The following is a 22727-nucleotide window of genomic DNA, read 5'->3' as shown; positions in this document are numbered from 1 at the left end:
CCACTCCTCCACCCCTCCACTCCTCACTCCCCTCCACTCCTCCACCCCTCCACTCCTCCACCCCTCCACTCCTCCACCCCTCCACTCCTCACTCCCCTCCACTCCTCCACCCCTCCACTCCTCCACCCCTCCACTCCTCACTCCCCTCCACTCCTCCACCCCTCCACCCCTCCACTCCTCCACCCCTCCACCCCTCCACTCCTCACTCCCCTCCACTCCTCCACCCTTCCACTCCTCACTCCCCTCCACTCCTCCACTCCTCCACCTCTCCACTCCTCACTCCCCTCCACTCCTCCACTCCTCCACCCCTCCACTCCTCACTCCCCTCCACTCCTCCACTCCTCCACCCCTCCACTCCTCACTCCCCTCCACTCCTCCACTCCTCATTCCCCTCCACTCCTCCACCCCTCCACCCCTCCACTCCTCACTCCCCTCCACTCCTCACTCCTCCACCCCTCCACCCCTCCACTCCTCACTCCCCTCCACTCCTCCACCCCTCCACTCCTCACTCCCCTCCACTCCTCACTCCCCTCCACCCCTCCACCCCTCACTCCCCTCCACTCCTCTACCCCTCCACTCCTCACTCCCCTCCACCCCTCCACTCCTCCACTCCTCCACTCCTCTGCTAGCTGTTCGTTTCATCCGGCATGGAACACACAAGCTCACAACCTAAGGCCACAGGACACAGACTAAACCTTTAGACATGCTTCAGTCGAGATAGTGGCATAGCTGAAACTGACACAGAGGATGAACACAAATATACGGAACAGTCAGACATCATGAAGGACATGAGCAGATATATGACTTTGCCAATGTACTGTAACTGAGACAAATATTGACTTGGCAGAAGAGACCTCCCTATAAGCTACTGCAGATGTGGTGAGCAGACAACATACAATAAACAAACAGAGATGTGTGCAGCTCAGTCTGTAGGCTTGAGACCCCAACCTGGAAACCTGGGAGAGGAAATGTCTTCCAGATCAGTCTTCAAAAAGAGAGAGAGAGAGATGGAGGTTGGGAGAAAGGGGGGGGGGGGGGTAGAGAGAAAGGGGGAAAGAGAGAGATAAAGAGATGGAGAGCGAGAGGATGGGAGAGAGGGATGAAGGGAGGGAGAGACGAAGAGAAAAACAGATACGGAGAAAGAAAGAAAGAAAGAAAGAAAGAAAGAGAGAAATAAATGGAGTCCAAAAGCGAGAGAGGCTGGGGAGGAATGCGTGTGCTGTCTATCTCTGTTTCCTGCCTGGAGACGAAGAGATGATGACCACCAGGCCACATGGCACTGCACCACTCTACTGCAGGCATCACAGGGGGGTAGTGAGGAGAGAGAGAGGGAGGGAGGGAGGGAGAGAAGGAGAGAGAGGGAGAGAAGGAAAGCGAGGAATGGTCAGAGAGCGAGTGAGAGAGAGAGAGAGGGTGAGGGGGGAATGAGAAGAGACAGGCAGAAAGAGAGAGGGAGGGGAGGAGGGCGAGGCAGTGGCGAGGAGAGAGACAGAGAAGGAAAGAGAGGGTGAGGAGTCACATAACGAGAGGGCGTGGCACAGAGTGATGAGGGCTAGAAGAAGAAGACGGTCACAGAGGGAGAGGGAGGCGATCCAGAGGAGAGAGGGAGAGAGAAAAGGGGGATAGTCACAAAGACAGGGAGGGGGGGATGAGGAGAGACAGGGAGGAAAGAGAGACCAAAGGGGAGAAAAGGAGAGGAAGATGGAATAAAATATCCACTTCTCACAGCCCTCTCATGGAGGATAAGGCCTCTTCTGTCCATGTACTGCCCTCTGAGAGGAAGTCATGATTCAGTGGGACTCCGGCAGCAAAGATCCCTAACAGGCTAACAGGCTACCAGGCTGCTTTGCTGCTGTCCAGCTGGGGTGTCAAGAATTTCACTGTTACCCACAAACTAAGCCCCTCAATCCCCCTCTGCTCCCCCTACCTCAGCCCCCTTCCTCTCCCGACAAACCCACCGGCACCCTGTTGCCCCCCCCCGCCTTGTCCCCTTCCTCTCCCTTCAACCCCACTAACACCGCCCCACCCCCAAGTCTTCCCATACCCCCGCCCCCTCCATTCCTGCCCAAGTCAGGCCGGAGAGCCCCCCCCACCCCCCTCTGGGAAGCAGCAAGGGGCCAATGGACCCACTCAGCACCCCGCTGCTTTCATTGAATGTTACTGATAGGGGTTTGTTCAGGGTGGGGGAGGTGGAGCCGGGCGGCTGGGAGGAAATAGCTGTGGAGGGGGGGGGGGGGGGGGGCGGTGGAGGAGGAGGAGCAGGAGGGGGTGAAGGAGGGAGTGGAGGAGTCCAGAACGTGGAAGGGAGAGGGAGGAGTTGGAGCAGTAGTAGTAATGCCGTGTGTGTGTTTGTTTTTGTGAGAGTGTGCGTGTGTTTGTGCATGTGTGTGTGCGCGCGCATTTGTGCGTGCACTGCCTGCATGTGTTCATGTGTGTGTGTTTGCATGCATGACTGTATGTGTGAGTGGGTGTGTGTGAGTGTGCGTGCGTGTGTGTGCACTGGGTGTATCAGATTACAAGTCTGTATCTCAAGCTTGTAAGAGGGTCTGCAAGAGACCCCAGATATCACCAACTGCCATATCCATTGTTGTCTTGACTGTGTTTAGAAGTTTGTTGGAGTGTGTGTGTGCAGAAGGGAGGGGGTGAGTGTGTGTGTGTGTGTGTGTGTGTGTGTGTGGGGGGGGGGGGGTTAGGGAGGTGGTGGAAGTGAGTGTGAGGGAGTGTGTATGTGTGTGTTGGGAGGGTCAGTTTACAAGTCATTTAGCATACCTCTGCCAGTGGTTCCAGATGTGCTGTGTACAGTAGTCTGGGTACCGAGGAGGAACCATTCACCCACACCGACGGCTATAGAGGGAGGCAGTGGAGAAGGATGGAGCTTGTACGCGCGCAAGTTGTTTTCCGCGAGTGTGCAACGGATGTTTGCACACTCACGCGCGTGTGTGTAAATGCACAAACACGCCGCACGGTTGTGCGTTTCCGTGCGCGACGGGGCACACGTGCGTTGCGTGTGCTCGTGCGCGCGTGTGCACTCAGAGCCACCGCCTCGCCCACGCGGACGGTCCTGGATTGGCTGTTGTTGATTGACACCCTGAAAACCGGCAGCAGCAGCAGCAGCCATGTCTGGCTGGGGAGGATTTAAAGGGCATTAGCATGACACAGGATCACACCTTTGTCCCGGCTGGCTCGCCAGCTCACCTCAGGGCATCCTCATAAGCCTATTAGGGACAAATGGAGCTCAGTGTTTTGTTCCCCTATCAGGCTTCATTGTATGTACTGGATTAGGGCTCCCCTCCAGCAGCAACAAGCCCAGAGGAGCAGAGAGGCAGGGATACGGGAGAGGAGGAGAGAGGGTTCGTATGCAGTATGGACTGGAGTGAGGTTAGTATACATTATACAGACTGGTGGACAAGCAAGATTCAAATACAGACTGCTGGATCAGAGAGACTGGAGATCAACATCAGCAGAGGATCAGAGAGGTTAGAATACAGGAGAAGACTCACTAGCCGCCACATTTCCAACTCGGACTGTTAGCTACTTCCCAATAGAACAATAGGTAGCAGACCAAGACTGGTCATGGACTGCACAGGAGAAACGGAATACCCTGAAACACCCGAAAACCAAAACGATAAAGAACGTTGGAAAAAAATAGGGGGGGGGGGGGGGTTCTGCTCCTAAAGAAAAGCTTTGACACAGTCGATTATTACATAACAAACGTAATAATGAACAGTTACCCCCCCCTTTATCCCCTTATTCACTGCTGGGAGGGGGGGGGGGGCTCAGATAATTGGGGAGAGTAACCAGTGAGAAAAGGGGGTGTGGGGCTGGGCGGGGGAGGGGAGGGGCAGGGGACATATAAGAGTTGCCAGAGCACAAGCAGTGCTTTATCCTCCCACCCCTGTTTGTGTGTGTCTCTCTCTCTCTCCGTGTCTGTGTGTGCGCGACGAAAAACCTCAACTCATACCCTCCGCTCTCTCTCTCTCCCTCTCTCTCACTCACTATCTGAGGAAACCCTAAACTTGATCCCTAGGACTCCCCTTCTGCACTCTCTCTCCCTCTATTTCTCTCCCTCGCACACTCTCCTCCACGGGACACGCGCTCAAAGCGGCAGGGGGATGACGGGGGCATCGGCGCGGAGAATGAATGGAGCGGTCAGGACGCTGGCTCTGGCGTTGCTGCTCCTCGTCACGCTGACCCGCGGTGAGTCGCACACATCCATCACTTTTGGTCGGAGTTAAAAAAGAAAGCGAGGAGAGACGGAGGGGAAAGGGAGAAAACATGGGCATCTGCAGGGAGAGGGGGTGGTCAAAGGGTGGGGCTGGGTGGAGGAGAGGTTTTGTGTGGTAGCAGTGGGGTTTTTGACTCCAAAAACGTCCACGAATGACTCAAAAGGTGTTCTTCCTGAAAGCACGTTTCATATGGGCGAGTGTGTGTGAAGTTTGTTTTTCCAAATGTGACAAAGTTGTGGAAAAAAAAGATTTTTTTACCTTAAGTGTTACCTTGGCAAACAAAGAGGTCAGTTTCGAGAGAAGTCTCGCAGGCAGGGAGCCACAGATTCTAAAGGGAACTGAGAAGACTTTGAAACAAGAAAAGAGTTATTTACGCATGGATGATGGAGAGCCAAGCTGCTTTTAAAAGGCAGCTGGAACTTTTAGATGAGAGTTTCTTCTCATCCTCTGTCTCTCAGCGAGGTGGTGTGGCTGCAAAGTTCTCCTTTGTTTGTGTGTGTGTGTGGGTGTATGTTTGTGTGTGGGTGTGTGTCTGTGCGCGTGAGAGAGGGGGGTTCTCCTGTGTGTGTGTGTGTGTGTGTGTGTGTGTGTGTAAGCGTGTGTGTTTGGGTGAGTCGGTGTATGTTAGTACTCCTTTGTGTTTGTGTGCGAGTTATCCTTTATGAGTGTAGGTACTTATTTGAGTGTTTGTGTGTGTGTGTGCGCGTGAGAAAGGGGGGTTCTCCTGTGTGTGTGTGTGTGTGTGTGTGTAAGCGTGTGTGTTTGTGTGAGTCGGGTGTATCTTAGTACTCCTTTGTGTTTGTGTACGAGTTATCCTTTATGAGTGTAGGTACTTATTTGTGTGTGTGTGTCTGTAGGCATGTACTGTATGTGTGTGTTTGTGTTCTGGTGTGAGCTGGTAGAGAAGGGTGTGGATTCAGAGCCAGCAGGTGGCTGGTTGCGTGAGGACGGTCAGGAGAGGGTGAGGCGAGAGCGTGATGTTCATGTGGAGGGTGGGTGGTGTCGAGCTCTGTTGACACAGGAGGGGGTTGTTACAAAACACCCTGGGGTGAATCTATGGCGGTGTCCAGGCCCAGCATAAACAACTGTAATGACCACAGTGACAGCCACATGTAAGGTCATATGTTCATTTAGCAGATGCTTTGATCCAAAGCCACATACAGTAACGCTTTTGAACTTGTGACCTCTTAATCCGCAGTCAAATGCTCTAACCACTGAGCTACACCCATCCCCGTTCTAACTCAGCTGCGGCCATACGTTTAGGATTGCTGATGGTACTGATTAGGCCGTCATTAGAGTAATCTAAAGTGTATTAAGTATGTCACTTCATGAAGTGGGCTGTGTTGATGTTGTTAGGGTAAGGGTTAGGGTATGTTGGGGCTGTGACTGTGTGTCTGGACATGGGTGAGAGTATGCAGGAATGTGTGTAGGATTGCGTGAGCGTGTGTGTGCAGTGAGTATGTAGGAGTGTGTGTGTGTGCAGGATGGCGGCAGTGTGTCTAGGATGGTATGAGTGTGTGTGTGTGTGTGTGTAGGGATGGGTCGAGTGTGTGCGCAGGGAATGGGGTGAAAAATGGATGCCCTGATTTGCCTAATTGAATACGTGTGTGGCGGTCATGGGAGCCGTAGCTATGATGTGGTCTATATGATACAACAGCCCACTCTGTTCTGTAGACGATCTTCTAGCTAAAGGCCACATTCGGTATGTATACAGAACCCTCCTACTGCCTGGGACCACAACAGTCTCTTTGAGCTCCAATGTATGGAAAAATCGGAGACGAAAGATAGACAGGACGAACGAGAGAGAGAATAAAAAAAAGAAAGAGGGGGAAAATAGAGAGGGAGGGTGAGAGGGAGGGAGGGAGCACGTGTGAGAGAAAAATGGAGGGAAATGAGAACAAGGCAGGCGCAGTTTGTTTAAGTCGTTCTTCTCCTCCCTGGCCACAGCTGAATGTTTCTCTTCAGTCCAGCCCAGTCCTTCTCGGAGCGTTTGTTTTGTTCTACCTTCATCTTTACATTATTGGTTTTCAGAGGGTTCTGTAGACTTTCCATAATCACAGCTCAAACAAAGACAGAATGAAAAGACAACCAAACTAAACACGACTCAACAAAAAAGAATGAACACATTTCAACAAAGTGATGCATTTTCCACAAAATGTAAATAAAGGATTCCAAATTCAAATAAATTCTTTCAAATGTATAACACAGTTTGGACCGTTGGGTTCAGTGAAGTTCTACATCAGGTCTGCACTGGTTCTTAGCTGACATTTCTACTGGCACAATTGCGTAAACATCAACATATCTGTATGCACTTTCCCTCAAATACACTGTGTTGTTCAGTAGCTTAGAACAATCACCAGGCTGGACTGAACTTTACTGCCAGTCTCAAGTATGTAATTATGTAAATCATAGGCTTACACTTTGTTTTAGTAACCTTCACACACAACTCAGGACAATAACACACACAGACACACACACACAGACACACACCCCAAACTGTCACTACTCATATGAAGTAAACAAGATAGCTGAGTTGTGCCGCAGAAAAACATTCCATGCCTCGGAATCAAGTTAGAGCCATGAGGTTGCTAGTAAATAGACACACACACATACACACACACACGCACACACACAGACACACACACACAAATGACTTAACCAGTGCCTCTACCTTGAAGTCACCTCCTTCTGATGTCATAATCATTTGGAACTTCTAATGAGAGGCAGGTTTCTCTCCCCAACATGCGCTTCATCTCCAGTCATGTGCAAGTATTTTACATACCTAGCATCTCTGAGCGAATTTGCTTACTCACATTCTGCACCTTCTCACTCAATCTCCCACTGAGTCAGGCTGGAGAGCGAACCCCTCCCTGCCCCCCCGAGGGCAAAGGTCAACTTCCCAAGATCTGGACCAATCCCAGAGGCATGCCTCTTGGTCTGTGATTTCCCTGGTTGCTCGAAAGCGGCTTGCATTCCAGCGGTGTGTCTTGATCTGGTCTCGTAGGGGTGTGACATGTTTGTTGTTAAGGTTTACTCCCCCCCCCCTTCTCTCTCTCTGGTCTGAATCACTGTCTCACCCCCCCCCTCCCCCCTTCCTTGCTATCTGGTCTGAAACATTGAAACATCTGCCCTACCGATAACCCTCCACACGACTGCTACTCAGTCAAGCTACTGGATATAGCACTGAAACTGTAGTGGACAATTGATGACGCATGTTTTTTTTTCTCACACACACACACACACACACACACACACACACACACACACACACACACACACACACACACACACGTACCTGTGCACACAGACACACAAACTAGAACCAGATGTCGTGTTTCCTGACTTAAGTTCCCAGAACCAATGTGACAGAGTCACAGGGTAGGGTGTATGAAAGCGTGTGTATGTGTGTGTGTGTGTGTGTGTGTGTGTGTGTATGTGTGTGTGTATGTGTGCAGCTATGTCTGCAATGACTGATTGGAGCCATGAAAGCTAATGTTCCATGCCAGGGCAGTGGAGGGGCAGGGTTCTCCAGGGTTCTCGAGGGTTCTCCTGGATTCTCCAGGCTCCCTCGAGGACAGAAGGAGGGGTCAGGATTGCAGGTCAGGCCTCTGCTGTTCCAGTGAATCTAGAGTTCCACTGCGTGTTTAACCCCTCAGGGACCAGCTCCAGTGTCACATTCCTCAGCGATCTCAGTCATACACAGCAGACCGATCCTCAGCAGGCCAGCGACCACACAGCCTCGCGTTCCACCCAGTCCACAGAGACCCAGAGAGTTACCACAGAGTCCCACAGCCCCACACCAGAGTATCACTGCACCAGACCAGACCAGAGCCCCACAGCCCCACACCAGAGTATCACTGCACCAGACCAGACCAGAGCCCCACAGCCCCACACCAGAGTATCACAGCCAGCCCCAAACAATAACAACAACAGAAAACGCATAATTTTTTTTTTTTTGCCAGTCTCATAGGATGAATAAATTGATGCCAGAATTAGTCCATTAACCACAATAGATACTATAGATTAATAAAAAAAAAATGATTTAGATTATATGCATTAATCAATACGGACGATGCTGATAAGTCAATGGCGTCAAACCTGCACACAAATCCTTGGCCACCTCCCCCCCCCCCCCCCCCCCTCGATTCAAACAATACTCCTCATCCCAGTCTGGAGAGCCTGCTGACATTAGTCATGTTACATAGTGGATGAGAACACTTGATAGTCCTGAGGAGGGGGGGTCAGACACAGCAAGAAGTGCGTGTGTGTGAATGCGCGCGCGCGTGTGTGTAATCAGAGCCCGGAAGCACCCTGCGCCCCCCCCCCCTCACCCGTGTCTACCATTCCTTCTCAACACCAGTCCTTCACACGCACCTTGCATGAGCATGTGTGCGTGTGGAATGTGTATCCAGGACCCACAGACATAAGAGATATTTCCGGAAGGTCCGCAGAAGCCGGCCGGGGCGGGGTGCCTCCCTCGCACTCAGCACGGGAAGTTAGCTTCACAGACGCTGGAAGTCTCGGAGATTAATGAGACAGCTTGATTTGGAGTTGGCGTGTCGGGGCCTCCCTGTGCAAACCCCGTCTCATGTGGTCACCATGGCACGCTGTGCGGAGAAGGGCGGCGGCGGGCATGTCGGAAGGTTTGGGTTTGGCTCCGTTGTCCGGTTTCCGTCTGGTGGGCTGTGGTACCTCCAGAGCTTTGATGCAGGGGCCCAGGACACATGCTCTCAGAAGTACTGACAGGGATTTATTTCATTTAACCTTTATTTAACCTTGGGGAAAAAAAATCCCCTTGAGATATAGTCTCTTTTTCAGAGGAGACCGGGCCAAGAAAGGCAACAGAGCAGTATTTAAAAGTAACACTGACACATACAGTACGTGACAGTACATCCAGTAAAAACATCTTCCTAGACACCTAAATATACACGTAAAGAATTCAGCGTATGGGAAACATCTACATTCCTCCTTAAGGATATCTTTGACCAGGGTCTTAAACTCAGATACGGGATATGGGGGACCGAGGGAGCGAGATAGGGGCTAGGGCAGAGGGAGCTAGGGAGCTAGGGACTAGGGTGGGCAGGGGGACAGAATCAGGTATGGGGGGAGAGCTTAGGGCTAGGGACTAAGGGGGGCAGGCAGAGAGAGCCTGGGACCAAGCGACTAAGAGCTAGGGAACGAGAACCAAGAAGAGAGAGCAAGGGGCCTGGGGTCAAAGGGGGCCTGGGGGATGTCCTGTACGTGACTGGGAAAGGGTTACGGCAAGGAGAAAAGGTGGGGGGGGGGGGAAGAGGCAGGGTGGCTGGAAGGCCGTGAGAGGGCAGGGTGAGGGTAAGGAGAGAAGAAGAAAGGAGGAGAGGAGGAGAAGAGAGGCGGAGAGGAGAGGTTCTGCCGACTTGTCCTTTTCCTACACTGCCACATTCTTCCATGTGATGGTCCCGAGGGAGGTGGGAGGAGGGGGGGTCTGAGGATGTCCAGACCACAGCCGTCAATCCAACCAGACTGGTGGGAAAATCCGGGGGAGAGAACGGGGGAGTCGGTACGATCGAAATAACATCTGGAGCACGGTGGCTGAGTGTGTGTGTGTGTGTATACAAGTGTGCTGTGTATTTGTAAGTGTGTGTGTTGAGCTGGGGAGGCCTGGGGATGCGGGTGGTCATGGTACCGAGTGAGGGAGGGGGCTCGGTGGTTCTGCTCCCCAGCCGTGCCGACAGAGAGGGAGCTAGACCAGACCCAGACCCGGGAGAGTCCACTCTACTGAAACAATGACAGGAGAGAGGTTAGGAGGCGTGGAGCAAGTCACGTGCCTGATGGTGGACGCAGGCAGCACAGAGGTCACATAAGAGGTGGAGAGAGAGGGAGGGGTGGTCAGGGACAGGGAGGTCAGGAGAGGGTAGCATGGGGGTGGGGGGTGGGGGGGCAGATGAGGGAGGAGGGGGTGGGGGGTGACGGGAGGCAGCTCTGCGAGGATGTGTGGATGATGTATCCATTACAGGTCACAGCTGAGGTCAGGTCATCCATCTGACCCCACACACCTTTCCCCCCTCCACCCTCCCCACAACCATAACCCCCTCCAGAGCCCCCTCTCCCCCCGACACTACTGAATGAAGGTGACCTAAATCCACCCCTCTTGCAGACACCCCCACACCTCCCTGACAGAGGGCAGTAGATCATTTATATTATTACTGTAATAACCTTTCAAGGTTTCAAGTGCCTGAAATCAACTCATGTAGTCATCCAATCGGAGCAGTTGAAGAGAATCAAAACCATAACAAACAAAACAACAGGCTAAGCAAATGGTGGTCAAATTAGGGTCCAGGCAATAATGAGCTTTGTAATGAGGCAATTACCATGTTAATGTCAAAATGTTTTGAAGCTTGTGTGCTCTGGGGGGCAGTATGTGTGTATGTGCGAGTGAGTGAGTGAGTGAGTATATGTGTTTTTTAGGGTGTGTTTGTGAGTGACAAAATTTGTTTTGAGGGTGTATGTGTAAATGAGAATGTGTGTTTATGAGGGTGCGCGTGTGTTTGTGTGTGAGTGACTATGTGTTTTTGAGGGTGTGTGTGTGTGTTTGTGAGTGAGCATAATGTTTGTTTGAGGATATTTGCGTGTGTGTGTGTGGTCGACCTGATGTGAGGGTACACTAACCTAGCTGCTTAGGTTGCTTCACAGTGAGTTGTGTTTGTTGTGCTTTCCTGGGCTAAGCATCTCTCCTTACCTAACCTGGCAACCAGGTTTATGAGTATTCTGCGGTTGCCATGTCATCATGGCTGTGACGCCAGGAAAATCGACTCCAGCTTGCTCCCATCTTAAAAACACAGCTTCTACGGTCTCAGAAAATACAACTTGAGGGGGATCCAGTCCACCCCTAGCCGCATAATAAGTCATTTTAAAGGAGAGCAATGACTACTTTCCTTCAGCCTTGTTTGGAGGTGAAGATGAGGGGAATTATTACAAACTACAACCAGCTGCCTCTGACCTCTGACCCCTGACACCAGACTGTCACACCGTGCGCGGAAAAGTCTTTCCCCCATCAGGTCTCCCACTCCACCCCAGTCATCAAGCATAAACATAGAGGACAGAGAGAGAGAGAGAGAGAGAGAGAGAGAGAGAGAGAGAGAGAGAGAGAGAGAGAGAGAGAGAGAGAGAGAGAGAGAGAGGACAGAGAGAGAGAGCGAGAAAGACCACCCAGCCAGAGATGTGAGATATGAGGGGCAGCAACTGCAGCAATGTGGGGGGGCAAGGTCAGGGAGTCCTCGTTCTGTCAGTGCCCCTATATCTCACCCCAGCCCCAGCCCCAGCCCTGGCCTCAGGTCTCAGGCCCATCCCTTCTCTCACCACAGTCTCAGCTGTAGTCTTGCGTGCAGCAGTTTATGCGTTAAGGCTTCATATCTCGAGCAGCAGACAGTAAAACTAAATCTAGAGGGCAACACAAGTTGCTGGGCAACACAAGTTGCTGGGCAACACAAGCAACAGCTGAGGTGAGGGGCGTGCGACCCTGAGTGTGCTGTGACACCTTCCTAACCCCGCCCACACACCTGCCGACCTGGCACATGTCACACACTGGCTGTATGTGTGTGAGTGTCAGTGTGAGAGAGTGTGAGTGTCTGTTGGTGTGTGTGTGTTTGTGTACGTGTGTGCATGTGTGTGTGTGTGTGTTAGTAGTAGTTCAAACAGATGAATAAAGGGCGCAAACAGGGATGATAGAGCTTAGAGCTGGGATGAAACATCAACGTCAATGTTCATGAGGATAAATGGAGAGAGAGAAAAAAGAGAGAGACTTTTTATTCTATCACTTTAAACTAGAGACCAACACAGTCAGAGCATAAGAGAGAGAGAGTAAGAAAGAGAATTAGGCAAAGATAGAGAAAGAGAGCAAGAGAGAGAGCAAGAGAGAGCGAGAGAGGTAATGAGATCTGCAGTGGTATGAGGATGCCTGGGCAGTGAGGTCATTCTTTTGTGGGGGAACAGACATAGGAGAAGAGGACAGGAGAGGAGAGAAAATAAGAGAGGAGATAAAGGAGAGGAGAAGAGAGGGGAGGAGAAGAGAGCAGGAGAAAGAGAGGGAAACAGAGGTGGAGGGGCTGTCGAGGCTGCTTGCTTTCCATTAGAAGCACAGTAAACATATTGAATTTGGAGGAAAAAACAGATTCTGGTCCGAGGCTTCCAAGGACCTCAAACATCCATGTGTCTGAAACATACTGGGAGCTCTGTGAAGCATCAAGGGTATTACTACAGAACACAAAGCCTACATTAGCAGCTGTGGAGATTATGTATAGCATAGTTACTTGCCAGCTTTGCAGATCCGCACGCAACTTCTATGTTATTCTATGTGTTGATTTATCTATGGTTGGTGAATATTTATAAACACTACTTGTTCAATAAATTTATAGGAGATAGGAAAGATTGGAGGTAGCAGAGATAGGAGAATATTACGGAATATATTATTATATATAATATATTATTAATATTAGGAAAATATTATGTTTTTCAACAGCACGAAGAGCCTGCAGCTTCTGCAGGCAGTGGATTTCACAAGGGTGTTCAGCTGCTTAACAGGCTGGATGGAAACTTGATTCGGTCACAAGGTTTCATCCTGGAGTAAAGTTCCCAGAATTGGAGTCCTCCATCCTTATCTGGGACGCGGGTCTGGACCCACAGCAACACACAGATGCTGTAGATGTTGCCAGGGTTACAGCAGATTGTGTATGAATCATTCTTTCTATGTGACATATGTGTCTCCACGTGAGACAGCAGACATCTGTCTGAGCGCGTGTGTATGCGAGTGTGCTTGTGTGTGTATGCAAGTGAGAGTGTGCACATTTTTATGTGAGTGGGTGTGTGTAAGCGAGTGTGTGTCATAAGTATGTATGTCACGTATGTCAGCGGTTGCCATTACTCATAACCTTAGCATGTAACACCTCTCTAAATGGGTCGTACCAACAATGACTAAATCAATCAAATACAAACACAAATAAAACATTTTACAGACCATGACAGGACGGGGAGGTGCTAAGCAGCTGCTTCTGAAAAGGTAGCATGTAAGAGTGCAACTGAGGTGGGTCATGATCAATACCTAACAATACTGCTACCGTACGGCTTCTAGGACATCTCGCCGGTGTTCATAGGACCCCGATTGAAAGGAAATGACATGGGGGTGGAGAGAAAGAAAGATAGACAAGGGTTAGAGAGACAGAGAGATTTCCCTGGTGGCCCCGGGGCCCCAGTCCCAGAGGGAGTGCCAGAGGCAGCCTTTCTCCCAGCCAGGCCCCTGGGTTGGACTGACAGGACTGGGTTTATTGAAACAGGCTGTGCGGTGCACTGATCCCTCAGCTAGCTATTAATTACACCCAGTCCCTTATTTCTGACACATAATTGATATCAGGTCAGGGTGTGTGTGTGTGCGTGTGTGCGTATGGGTGTGTGCATGTGTATGCATGTATGAATGTGTGTACGCATGTGTATTCGTGTATGTGTCTGTGTGGGTGTTGCCTGTTAGTTAGTGAGCGACTGCATTGCTTCAACACGCACATCTCACCCAGGTTTATATTGAGGCTTAATGAGATGGCTGGGGCTGGAGTCCAGCCATACCACACTCTCTGGGAGTGGCCAGGCTCTGGCTGCATGTTTACACACATGCTCTCCATTAATACTGAGCGTAGCAGCGGGGCGGAGCTGAAACACGATCCCTTGCTGGCGGCTAGTCTCCAGCTAGCTAGAATCCACCTGTCTGGTCGAAGAAGAAACCTGCGGTAGTCTCGCAACTTGTGCAGGGAGTGGCAGAACACGGACACAAGAGTGCCAGCGTGTCCTGTTTAGTCTAGTTTGGTCCAGTCCAAGTAGCTCTAGTGCAGCCCAGTCCAGCCCAGACACATCCTAGAGCAACTCCGGGAGACCTTGTCTCCCATTGGTGGCCCAGTCCACGTGCTCACCCACGTGTCCTGGCCAGGGACAGCAGGGTGGTTTTCCTAAGAAGTAAACAGGAGCGGGACAATTCTAATTGATTTCACCTCATTTAAATGGCCGCTTAGCAAAAGCATCTTATCGCAAACAGTGTGGTCTCTCATCCAATCAAACCGAATGTCATTTGAATCGTTCTCGTTCCAAGCGATGTAACAGAGGGCTTCACACACGTGCAGAGACCTGCACCAACAACCAACCGATGTCCTCAGAAGCTTGAGGCAAATGAAAGCACAGGCATAAGCATAACCACCCCCTTCTCTTCTCTTGTAGTTTCGACACTTCGCAAACACTTCCTGGACAACCCTGTTGTCACAGTAGCGGCATGTAAACAAATGTGTCGACGCGTCCCAGTCAGTGACGTCCAGTCTGCCATGTTGTTGTTGCTTTCCAGGTGACGTGGAAGCCCAAGAGGACAAGGTTTACAAGGAGGACGAGGTGACTGCAGAGGAAGCAGCAATGGTGGACCTAGATGCCATCCGAGGGGATATGATCGTGACCGAGCCCACTTCAGAGGAACCTGGTGAGACTGAACGTCAGAACATCTTCCAGACGTCTAAAGCGTCTTCCGAAAATCCTCCTCCTACTTTCTCCTTTTTTTAACCCTTGTGTTATCTTCGGGTCATTCTGACCCATCAGTCATTGTGACCCACCGTCGTATTGCGACAACTTTACCGCATACAAAAACAAAGTGAAGCATTTTCTTTTAACCATTGGGCTGTCTCAGACCCCCCCACATTGCAAAGGTTAAAAGAAAATTATTTGTATTTGTTTTTGTATTGGGTAAAATTGGGTAAACACAACGATGGTTCGTTATGAACCTTTGGGTCATGTGACCCGTAGGCATCACAAGGGTTAAACAGGAATGATGTCAGACAGTCAGGCTGTGGGGTTGCCACTTCCTGACAAGTTCAGGGTTCACTTCCTGTAAAACGGATGGGTTTACTTCTTGTCAGGATGTGATGTCACGTCCGGTCAATCTGAGATGTCCCTTCCTGTTACTGTAATAACCATGTAGGCAGTCTCACCAGTAAAAACACATGGGGGCATATGGCCTTAGCACTGACCCTCACCTCAGACAACTAGGCAGGCCCATCCGGCAGCCATGATAGATTTCGTTACAGATTTCCATGGTTTACCCTTAGCCTGGCCATCGATGTAAACAGCTTTGCTCAAAGAGGTTCTTGTGTTCTCAGAGCTGGAGACGCCCCAGGTCCAGATCTTAATGTGGCCCGAACCCAACCTCTCTGACCAAACTTACGCCCCAGATGTGATGGATGAACCAGACCTCACCACGCCTGTAGCCCCAGAGGGGGAAGGGAAGGTTGAGCCTGCGGCGGAGGTGGAGCATCACAGGGGGATGGAGGTGGTGACCTCCCCCAGACCCAGACCCAAGCCCCCATGATCCCCCACACCTCCCAGGCCAGCGGCGGAGGCCTCCTTCCTGAGGTGAGACACCAGCTCAGGGAAACCAGAGGTTATTTTTGTTGTTGTGTCGTGCCCGGTAGCTGAGATGTGGCTACTTTGCACTGTGCCTGTTAAATACAAACAGGTGACTCTGAGCAGTACCTTGACTCTGACCACCGAAATATTGTTTGAACGATGCACTTCTGATCCTAGAACTGCCGTAATCCTTATTCTCTCTCTCTCTCTCTCTCTCTCTCTCTCTCTCTCTCTCTCTCTCTCTCTCTCTCTCTCTCTCTCTCTCTCTCTCTCACTCACTCACTCTCTCTGTGTCTCTCTCTGTCTCTCTCTCTTGCCAATTAGTTGGTAGTCAGGATGTTGTCCTTAGTTAGTACCATGCAGGACAAATCAATAGCATAATCACGCTGAACTCTTTCCTTCAGGAAAAAGCTAAACACAATTAGACAAAAATGAAAGAAGGTTAGCTGGCAAGATGCATTGGCATTTCAAATGAACAGCCTTTTTAGTTTTGTCTGTCTTTTGTAGGGGAGGTTATTGACATCTCTGACATCTCTAACACTAATTAACACTTATTCACACACAAAACAAATCTAGACTCATGCAATTGTTTTACTGCTGATTTTGTGATAAAGTTGCTTCATGGGGGTGACACATAATTTCTCTCTCTCTCTCTCTCTCTCTCTCTCTCTCTCTCTCTCTCTCTCTCTCTCTCTCTCTCTCTCTCTCTCTCTCTCTCTCTCTCTCTCTCCTCCTCCCCCCCGCAGGCTGACGTTATGTGTGTAAACAAGGAGAAGGTACAGGACAAAGATGCAGTCAGTCTGACACTGAAGACCTCCTCCTCATGTGTAAGTATTTGAACCTCTAGCTGTGTGAAGCTGGATAGATGGATAGATGGAGAAGGGAAACAGCTGCTGCGTGGAGCACTGGCCCTCGTGTCAGACCTAGAACGTTTGTGTTCTGCGTGGAACAGAGACCGACACTGATGTGGCTCTGTGCGCCAGCCTGAGGAGCTAGGAGACTCCATGGTGGAGAAGTGTGATCTCAGTGGAGTCGTCGACAGTAGGAGAGGGCAGGGGAATAGAAAGGAAGGAAGCAAAAGAGCACCCACAGGATTATGTAACACACACACGTGCACACACACACTGTACCCATTCTCTGTTACACACACACACGCACACACTACTGAAAGGTTTCCACCTGCATTCCTGATCTGCCTCTAAGGAAGCACTCCCAGCAGTATCCAACACTGTTATTTTTCCCTTCACACACACACACACACACACACACACACACACACACACACACACACACACACACACATACACACACACAGCTTTAAACTGACCAGCCCCTAAGGCTCACCCTTGTGCAGGAAAAGAGGAAAAGGACTTTGTTTACAGAGATGCCAATTCCAATAGGCGCCAGTCTTTTATCAAGCCCACGGCCCCTCAGCTAAGCAGGAAATACCTCCTCATAGGACAGCAATGATTAATATCCCTCCAATGGCTAGTGAACAAGGAGGCCAGTGATGCTGCAGCTCCTCCCCCTGCTCTGTCTGCCAGGTGAGGCCTCCAGGCTCCTCTACAGCTGTGAGGTCCGGAGAGGAGAGAGGGAGGGAGGGAGGGAGGGAGGGAGGGAGGGAGGGAGGGAGGGAGGGAGGGAGGGAGGGAGGGAGGGAGGGAGGGAGGGAGGGAGGGAGGGAGAGGAGAGGAGAGGAGAGGAGGGGAGAGAGGGAAGGAGAGAGGGGTAGAGAAAGAGAGAGGGATAGGAGAAGAGGGAGAGAGGGAGGAAGGAAGGAAGAGAGGGACGGCAAAGAGGGAGGTGGTGGAAAGTAGGGAGAGGGGGAGACAGGGAGAGATGAGGGAAGGAAAGAGGGAGAGTTGGAAAGATGGAGGGAGGTAGAGATAGAGAGAGGGAAAGATAAAGCGAGCAAAAAGGTAGAGAAAGGAGAGAGGGAGAGAGGAAGAGAGAGGGATGGTGGGATGGAGAGAGGGAGAGGGGGGCGTGGGGTGCAGTTTGCTCTGGTGTGTATATCAAAGGGATTCTTCTGCTTCTCAGGAAAACTGTCTGGATGTAGTACCAGCCGGAGTTGCTCTAGGATGTGTCTGGGCTGGACTGGGCTGCACTAGAGTTACTTGGACCGGACCAAACTAGACTAAACAGGATTACTCTTAACTGGACGCCTTCCCACCAACGCAAACCTAGTTGTGGTTCTGGGCTGCTAGAGCTGGCTTTAAGTTGGTTCAACTTCTGGTCTCTCCTGTCGTATCCCCTCCTCCCCTTTTCTTCGCTCTTATCCCTTCCACTCGCCCCTCTGAAGATGGGACTAAGTACTGGTCTGTGACAGGGTGCTTACAGGGGGGATTGTCTTATATCACATTACACAGAGGAACGTTGCTCAAGATGGTTATATCTGTGATGGGTTAAGGTGAGAGGAGGGAGAGGGAGAAGGAGAAAGAAAAGGTTAGTGAAGCAGGGATAAGTAGAGGAAAAGAAAGAAGAAGAACTAGATAGATAGGTGGAGAAGAGATGTTGTGAAACATAAGTCATGCCAGTGACTTGACCTGTGTTCTATGGAATCACACATCTGTAACAGGAAAAGAAAATACGGATCAAAGAGGAATCCCTTTGTTCAAACTTTGTTATTGGTGCACCCAAATTACATTTGCTCAGTACTAACTCATTCATCTGGTATGTGTGTGTGTGTGTGTGTGTGTGTGTGTGTGTGTGTGTGTGTGTGTGTGTGCGTTGACAGGAGGAAACCAGGTTGAAGATCAAGAGTGTGCTGGAGCATCTGTGTGGTCCGGATTGTAAGCTGGAGGTGTACCAGGAAGACAACACTAACCAGATCCTCATCTCTGGACCGTACATAGATGGTGAGCCACCACCGGCCTGTCTATCTGGCCCCATTCCCTCACAGCAATATGAAATATCAGTTTAAGAAATGAACAAACGAACAGGGTTTTGGACCCTGGGTCAGGAAATAGTAAAGTAACAAACTTCACATTGTTTTGCAGAGGATGCTAAAGGAATGGCGGACAAGTTCAACAATGACAACATTAAAGATAAGGTAGACAATCCCCTCCTTGAGATGTCGTCTCATGTTTCCCTGAGCACCTCCTCTCTGACCCGTCCCAGGTCATCAGAGTTCACAGCTCGGAGATTCCACTCTCTTATCATCCCTGAGAGGAACTGGGGGACTTCCACCTAAACCTGTGGCTTTACTTAGTGTGGGAAGAGAGAGGGGGATGTGGGAAGAGAGAGAGAGAGAGAGAGAGAGAGAGAGGATCCAGATGATTGATCCATCCCATAATCTCAACCGACGGCGTCAGAAAAACACGCACCCTCTTCCGGCTCCTCCCAGGCTCCGTGTTGACGGGAAGACCCCGGGTGACATACTCAGATTGATGATTCTATCAGATGACTCCTGCCATTCTATATTCCCAGTGGAGATGAGGAATGCTGAAGGGAGTCGGTCTCTCCACCCCTGTGGCCTCCTGCCAAGAAGTCCTCGAAGCCAAGAAGTATAGTGTAGTGGTTACACAGGCACACGATGTGCTGTCCCTATCTCTCCCTCTCCTCCCTTCTGTCCTCGCTCCCCCTCCCCCTCGGGACTCCACCCTTTATCCTACTTCACTAATAAGTCACCTTTATTCAACCTAGATTCGCTCTACTCAATATGTTGACCTACTCATATGAATTGTTGACCCGAAGGTTATTTTCTATTTACCTTCGGCTGTCCTTCATCTGTGCGCTGTGTGTGTGTGCGCTTGTGCGCGCGGGTGTTTCAGATTGATGTGGAGGATGCTGTTCCCCGCTGGGGTAAGAACTCCAGGGTGGTGCTGGTGTCCCTGCTCCTGGCTGGTCTGCTGTTGGCTGCTCTGCTGGTGGCAGGATATTACCTCAAGACTCACCGTGGCAACAACGCCAAGGGAGTCCGACTGGTGAGTGGCCACAGAATAGTAAATGACCTGTTCAAAAAAGAGGAGATTAGAGAGAAAAAGAGAGTGTAGCTGTTACAGGGCAAGACAATGATAGGGGGACGGAGTGAAGACCAGAGAGAAGAAATGCACCATGTGCCTACCACAATGACAACACAACAGTGTTGCTAATTTTAAGTAATAAAGTTGAGGGATATGAATGACTTCTCATGTTTGCAAACTGTATTTGCGGCCAAGCTTATTACCCTATTAATATATCATTGGATAGCACAGAAAAACCTGCTATGGACTCAGGCTTTTTACTTAGGGGTTGCGAGTGGTGATCGAACCACCTCTGTTACGTATCCAGGATGTGGTTGGCTAGGGAGAAGCCCTGTGGTGACTTGTTGATGCGAAGCTGTTGTGACTGGATGCGAGGTGAAGCTTGTGGTTGGTCCTCAGCCATCTCTCTCTGTGACTCACACACAGCAGCGGAGGCAGCTAGATCCCATCTCTGCTGTCTCTGTCACTCACACAGCGGGTGGCGGGGATTCATCCCTTCTCCTACAAAGCTTATGCCATGAGACAGGTTTTTATGAGGGTTTTGATTAGGAACGTGGAGCTGCCTTCCACGGGCTTCTAATGATTCACAGACTACCTTGTCAAGAAGTACCCTGTCATAAACCACTTTGTGACAGACTAAGATGTCAGAAAGTCCCCGTCCACAGACCACCCCAGACTATTCTGTCACAGACTACCCTGTGACAGACCAGCCTGTCACAAGATCACCCTACCCCGTCAAATACTGCCGAGTCACGTTAGAAACGACCCTATCACGTCACAGCCTACCCTGTCACGTCACAGAGCACCCAATTGCATTCTGCCATGTCACAGGCGTCCAGTCAGCTGACCTCAGCCTCCTCTTCTGAACGACCCCAAAAACATCTCAGTCTCAGACCTACCACACTTCAGCTGTCCTCTATAACAACTTCGAAAGGCATGGATCACATTTAGTGAAGGCTACTCAGCTTTACACAGAAATATAATTATCGCTTTTATGTTCATCTTCAGTCAATGCTGGGAAATGCAGTAGAAAAGAGTAGAGCAGAGAAGAGGGGAGGAGGAGAGAGTAGAGAAGTATCGAGAAGATGTGGAGAGAACCAGGTCTCTTAACACCTCTTCCTCTGCCCCTGTGCCCCCAGGCTGAGTCCTTCCAGGTGGACGAGGAGAACCAGGCCAACACTCTGGTGTCGGTGGCCCCCCTGCAGCCTCAGGAGCCCGTGGACAAACCCACCGTCAATGGGGAGTCCTCGCCCGACGACGGCAAGAGCCAGTCCACGCCCACCAATGGACACTCTGCCACCCAGACCCCCGTGGCCGACACACAGATGTAGAGGAGCTACGGCACCCTTACACCCTCCTTCTCCACCTCCCTCTCCACCCTCTCCCTCCCCACGTCTCCTTCCTCCCCCTCCCTCCCCACTTTTAACCAATCCAGCCCCTACCCTAGCCTCAATCCAGCCCCTACCCTAGCCCCAATCCAACCCCCACCCTAGCATCAATCCAGCCCCTACCCTAGCCTCAATCCAGCCCCTACCCTAGCCTCAATCCAGCCCCTACCTTAGCCCCAATCCAACCCCCACCCTAGCACCAATCCAGCCCCACTCCCCTACATTCTGACGATTACAACGCCAAGGACAGGGATGATAACAATGATGCCTGTAATGTGAAGAGACTTGGGACCACTGGCCCCTGCTAAATAGGTGGCATTAGAGGAGCCTGAGTTTGGAAGTCTGGACAATAACCTAAAGCCGCCATGACAACAAAGGCATATAGCTGCCATGACAACAACAACATATAGCTGCCATGACAACAGCAGCATATAGCTGCCATGACAACAGCAGTCTATAGCTGCCATGACAACAGCACCATTCATATAGCCACCTTAACAACAACAGGAAATAACGTCCACGACTGCTGTCCAGAAACAATTAAGCTGTCCAGAAAACTGAAAATAAAACCAAAAGGGTAAAGTGAGGTTTCATGTTGTTCCCAGAGTAGAAGTGTTTATTGAAGCTAACTGAACCATGGAGCTGAAACGGTCTGTTGAGTAGAAAAAGGAACATGTGTTTAGTGCATGGCTAGATTGCATGCTCTGTGTAGCTAGCAACTGTTTGTAACTGACTGGGATGAAGACTTGGGATACGAGAAGGCTTGAGAGAGGGAGGGAGGAGGACCATCCATGTCTTACATCTTTGTGCTGACTCCCATCAGTGATGTCAGTCTGTAGAGATGAGGAAGTTTCACAGGGAGGACCGATACGACTGGTCAGTCATCTGACCAGGTCTCACCAAAGACCAGCCATCCACACTGAGAGAAAACAGGCTGTGTTTGTTTGTTCCACAATTTTGTAGTGTGTTGATATTTTTCATTGCGCCAACTTTCTATTGTACAGTTTCTTCAAATAAATGAGGACGTGTAGGGTCTTCTTTTATACCACTGAGTCTGCGAGAATGTTGAACTCCGGAGTAGCATTTGATCATTTCCCTCAAGCAGGACTAACAGACGTGGAGATTCTACGCTGGACAAATCCAGAGATCCAGTTTCTTTTGGTGCACTGCCGTGAAAACCCATCAACTTTTCTAATAATTAGTTAAATAGTTACAAAACACTCCTCTCTTTAAATGTGTTCGTTTTGAAACTATGTACTTTTTCTTACGCGGATGAAAGTAAACATGTATTTTAGCTTTGTTTTTGGTTTGAATGACTTGTTTTCTTAAAGTGTTAATCATGTAAATAGGCCCTACCAAACTCTGTTGGTAATATCTGTGTGTCTTATAAACTATGATAGTGCCAATAATATGACTATTGTCTCTTTGTCTTTCTGTATGTACAGACCCAGGACTCAAGAATCCAGAATCATGAGAGAATGTCCACACATACTTTCACTCACTCACATGCATGCACGCACGCACACACACACACACTAACACCATGACAGATTCATCTATTATCAATAGCCAAACAGCTAAACACAACTTGAAGGGATCACAGCTTGCGGTATTTTGGGCCTTTCCCTCTGCCAAGTGTATGCCAGTCATGCAGGCGGTCTGGAGGACGATCCCTCTGTGGCCTCATCAGATAACCAGGCAGGAATGTGGGCTTCAGGACATGGGGAGGACACCTGTTGATATCT

At 50.3% G+C, this 22727-nt stretch overlaps 1 protein-coding gene across 1 annotated transcript; it reads left to right on the top strand.

Annotated features, from left to right (window-relative positions):
- The first annotated feature begins 3935 nt into the window (after positions 1–3935).
- Positions 3936–22391, top strand: LOC136945713 (hematopoietic progenitor cell antigen CD34-like). Its single transcript, XM_067239707.1, is given in 9 exon segments — positions 3936–4197; positions 14581–14709; positions 15383–15544; positions 15547–15635; positions 16376–16456; positions 18367–18487; positions 18629–18681; positions 19403–19555; positions 20734–22391. Coding segments are annotated over 9 exon segments (1065 nt in total). The 5' UTR covers positions 3936–4112; the 3' UTR covers positions 20926–22391.
- Positions 22392–22727: the final 336 nt, after the last annotated feature.

Source organism: Osmerus mordax, chromosome 1 (assembly GCF_038355195.1).
Source record: "Osmerus mordax isolate fOsmMor3 chromosome 1, fOsmMor3.pri, whole genome shotgun sequence".
NCBI classification, from domain to species: Eukaryota; Metazoa; Chordata; class Actinopteri; order Osmeriformes; family Osmeridae; genus Osmerus; species Osmerus mordax.
Note: the sequence above shows the minus strand (reverse complement) of the source record. Positions and strands in the feature narration are given on the sequence as shown.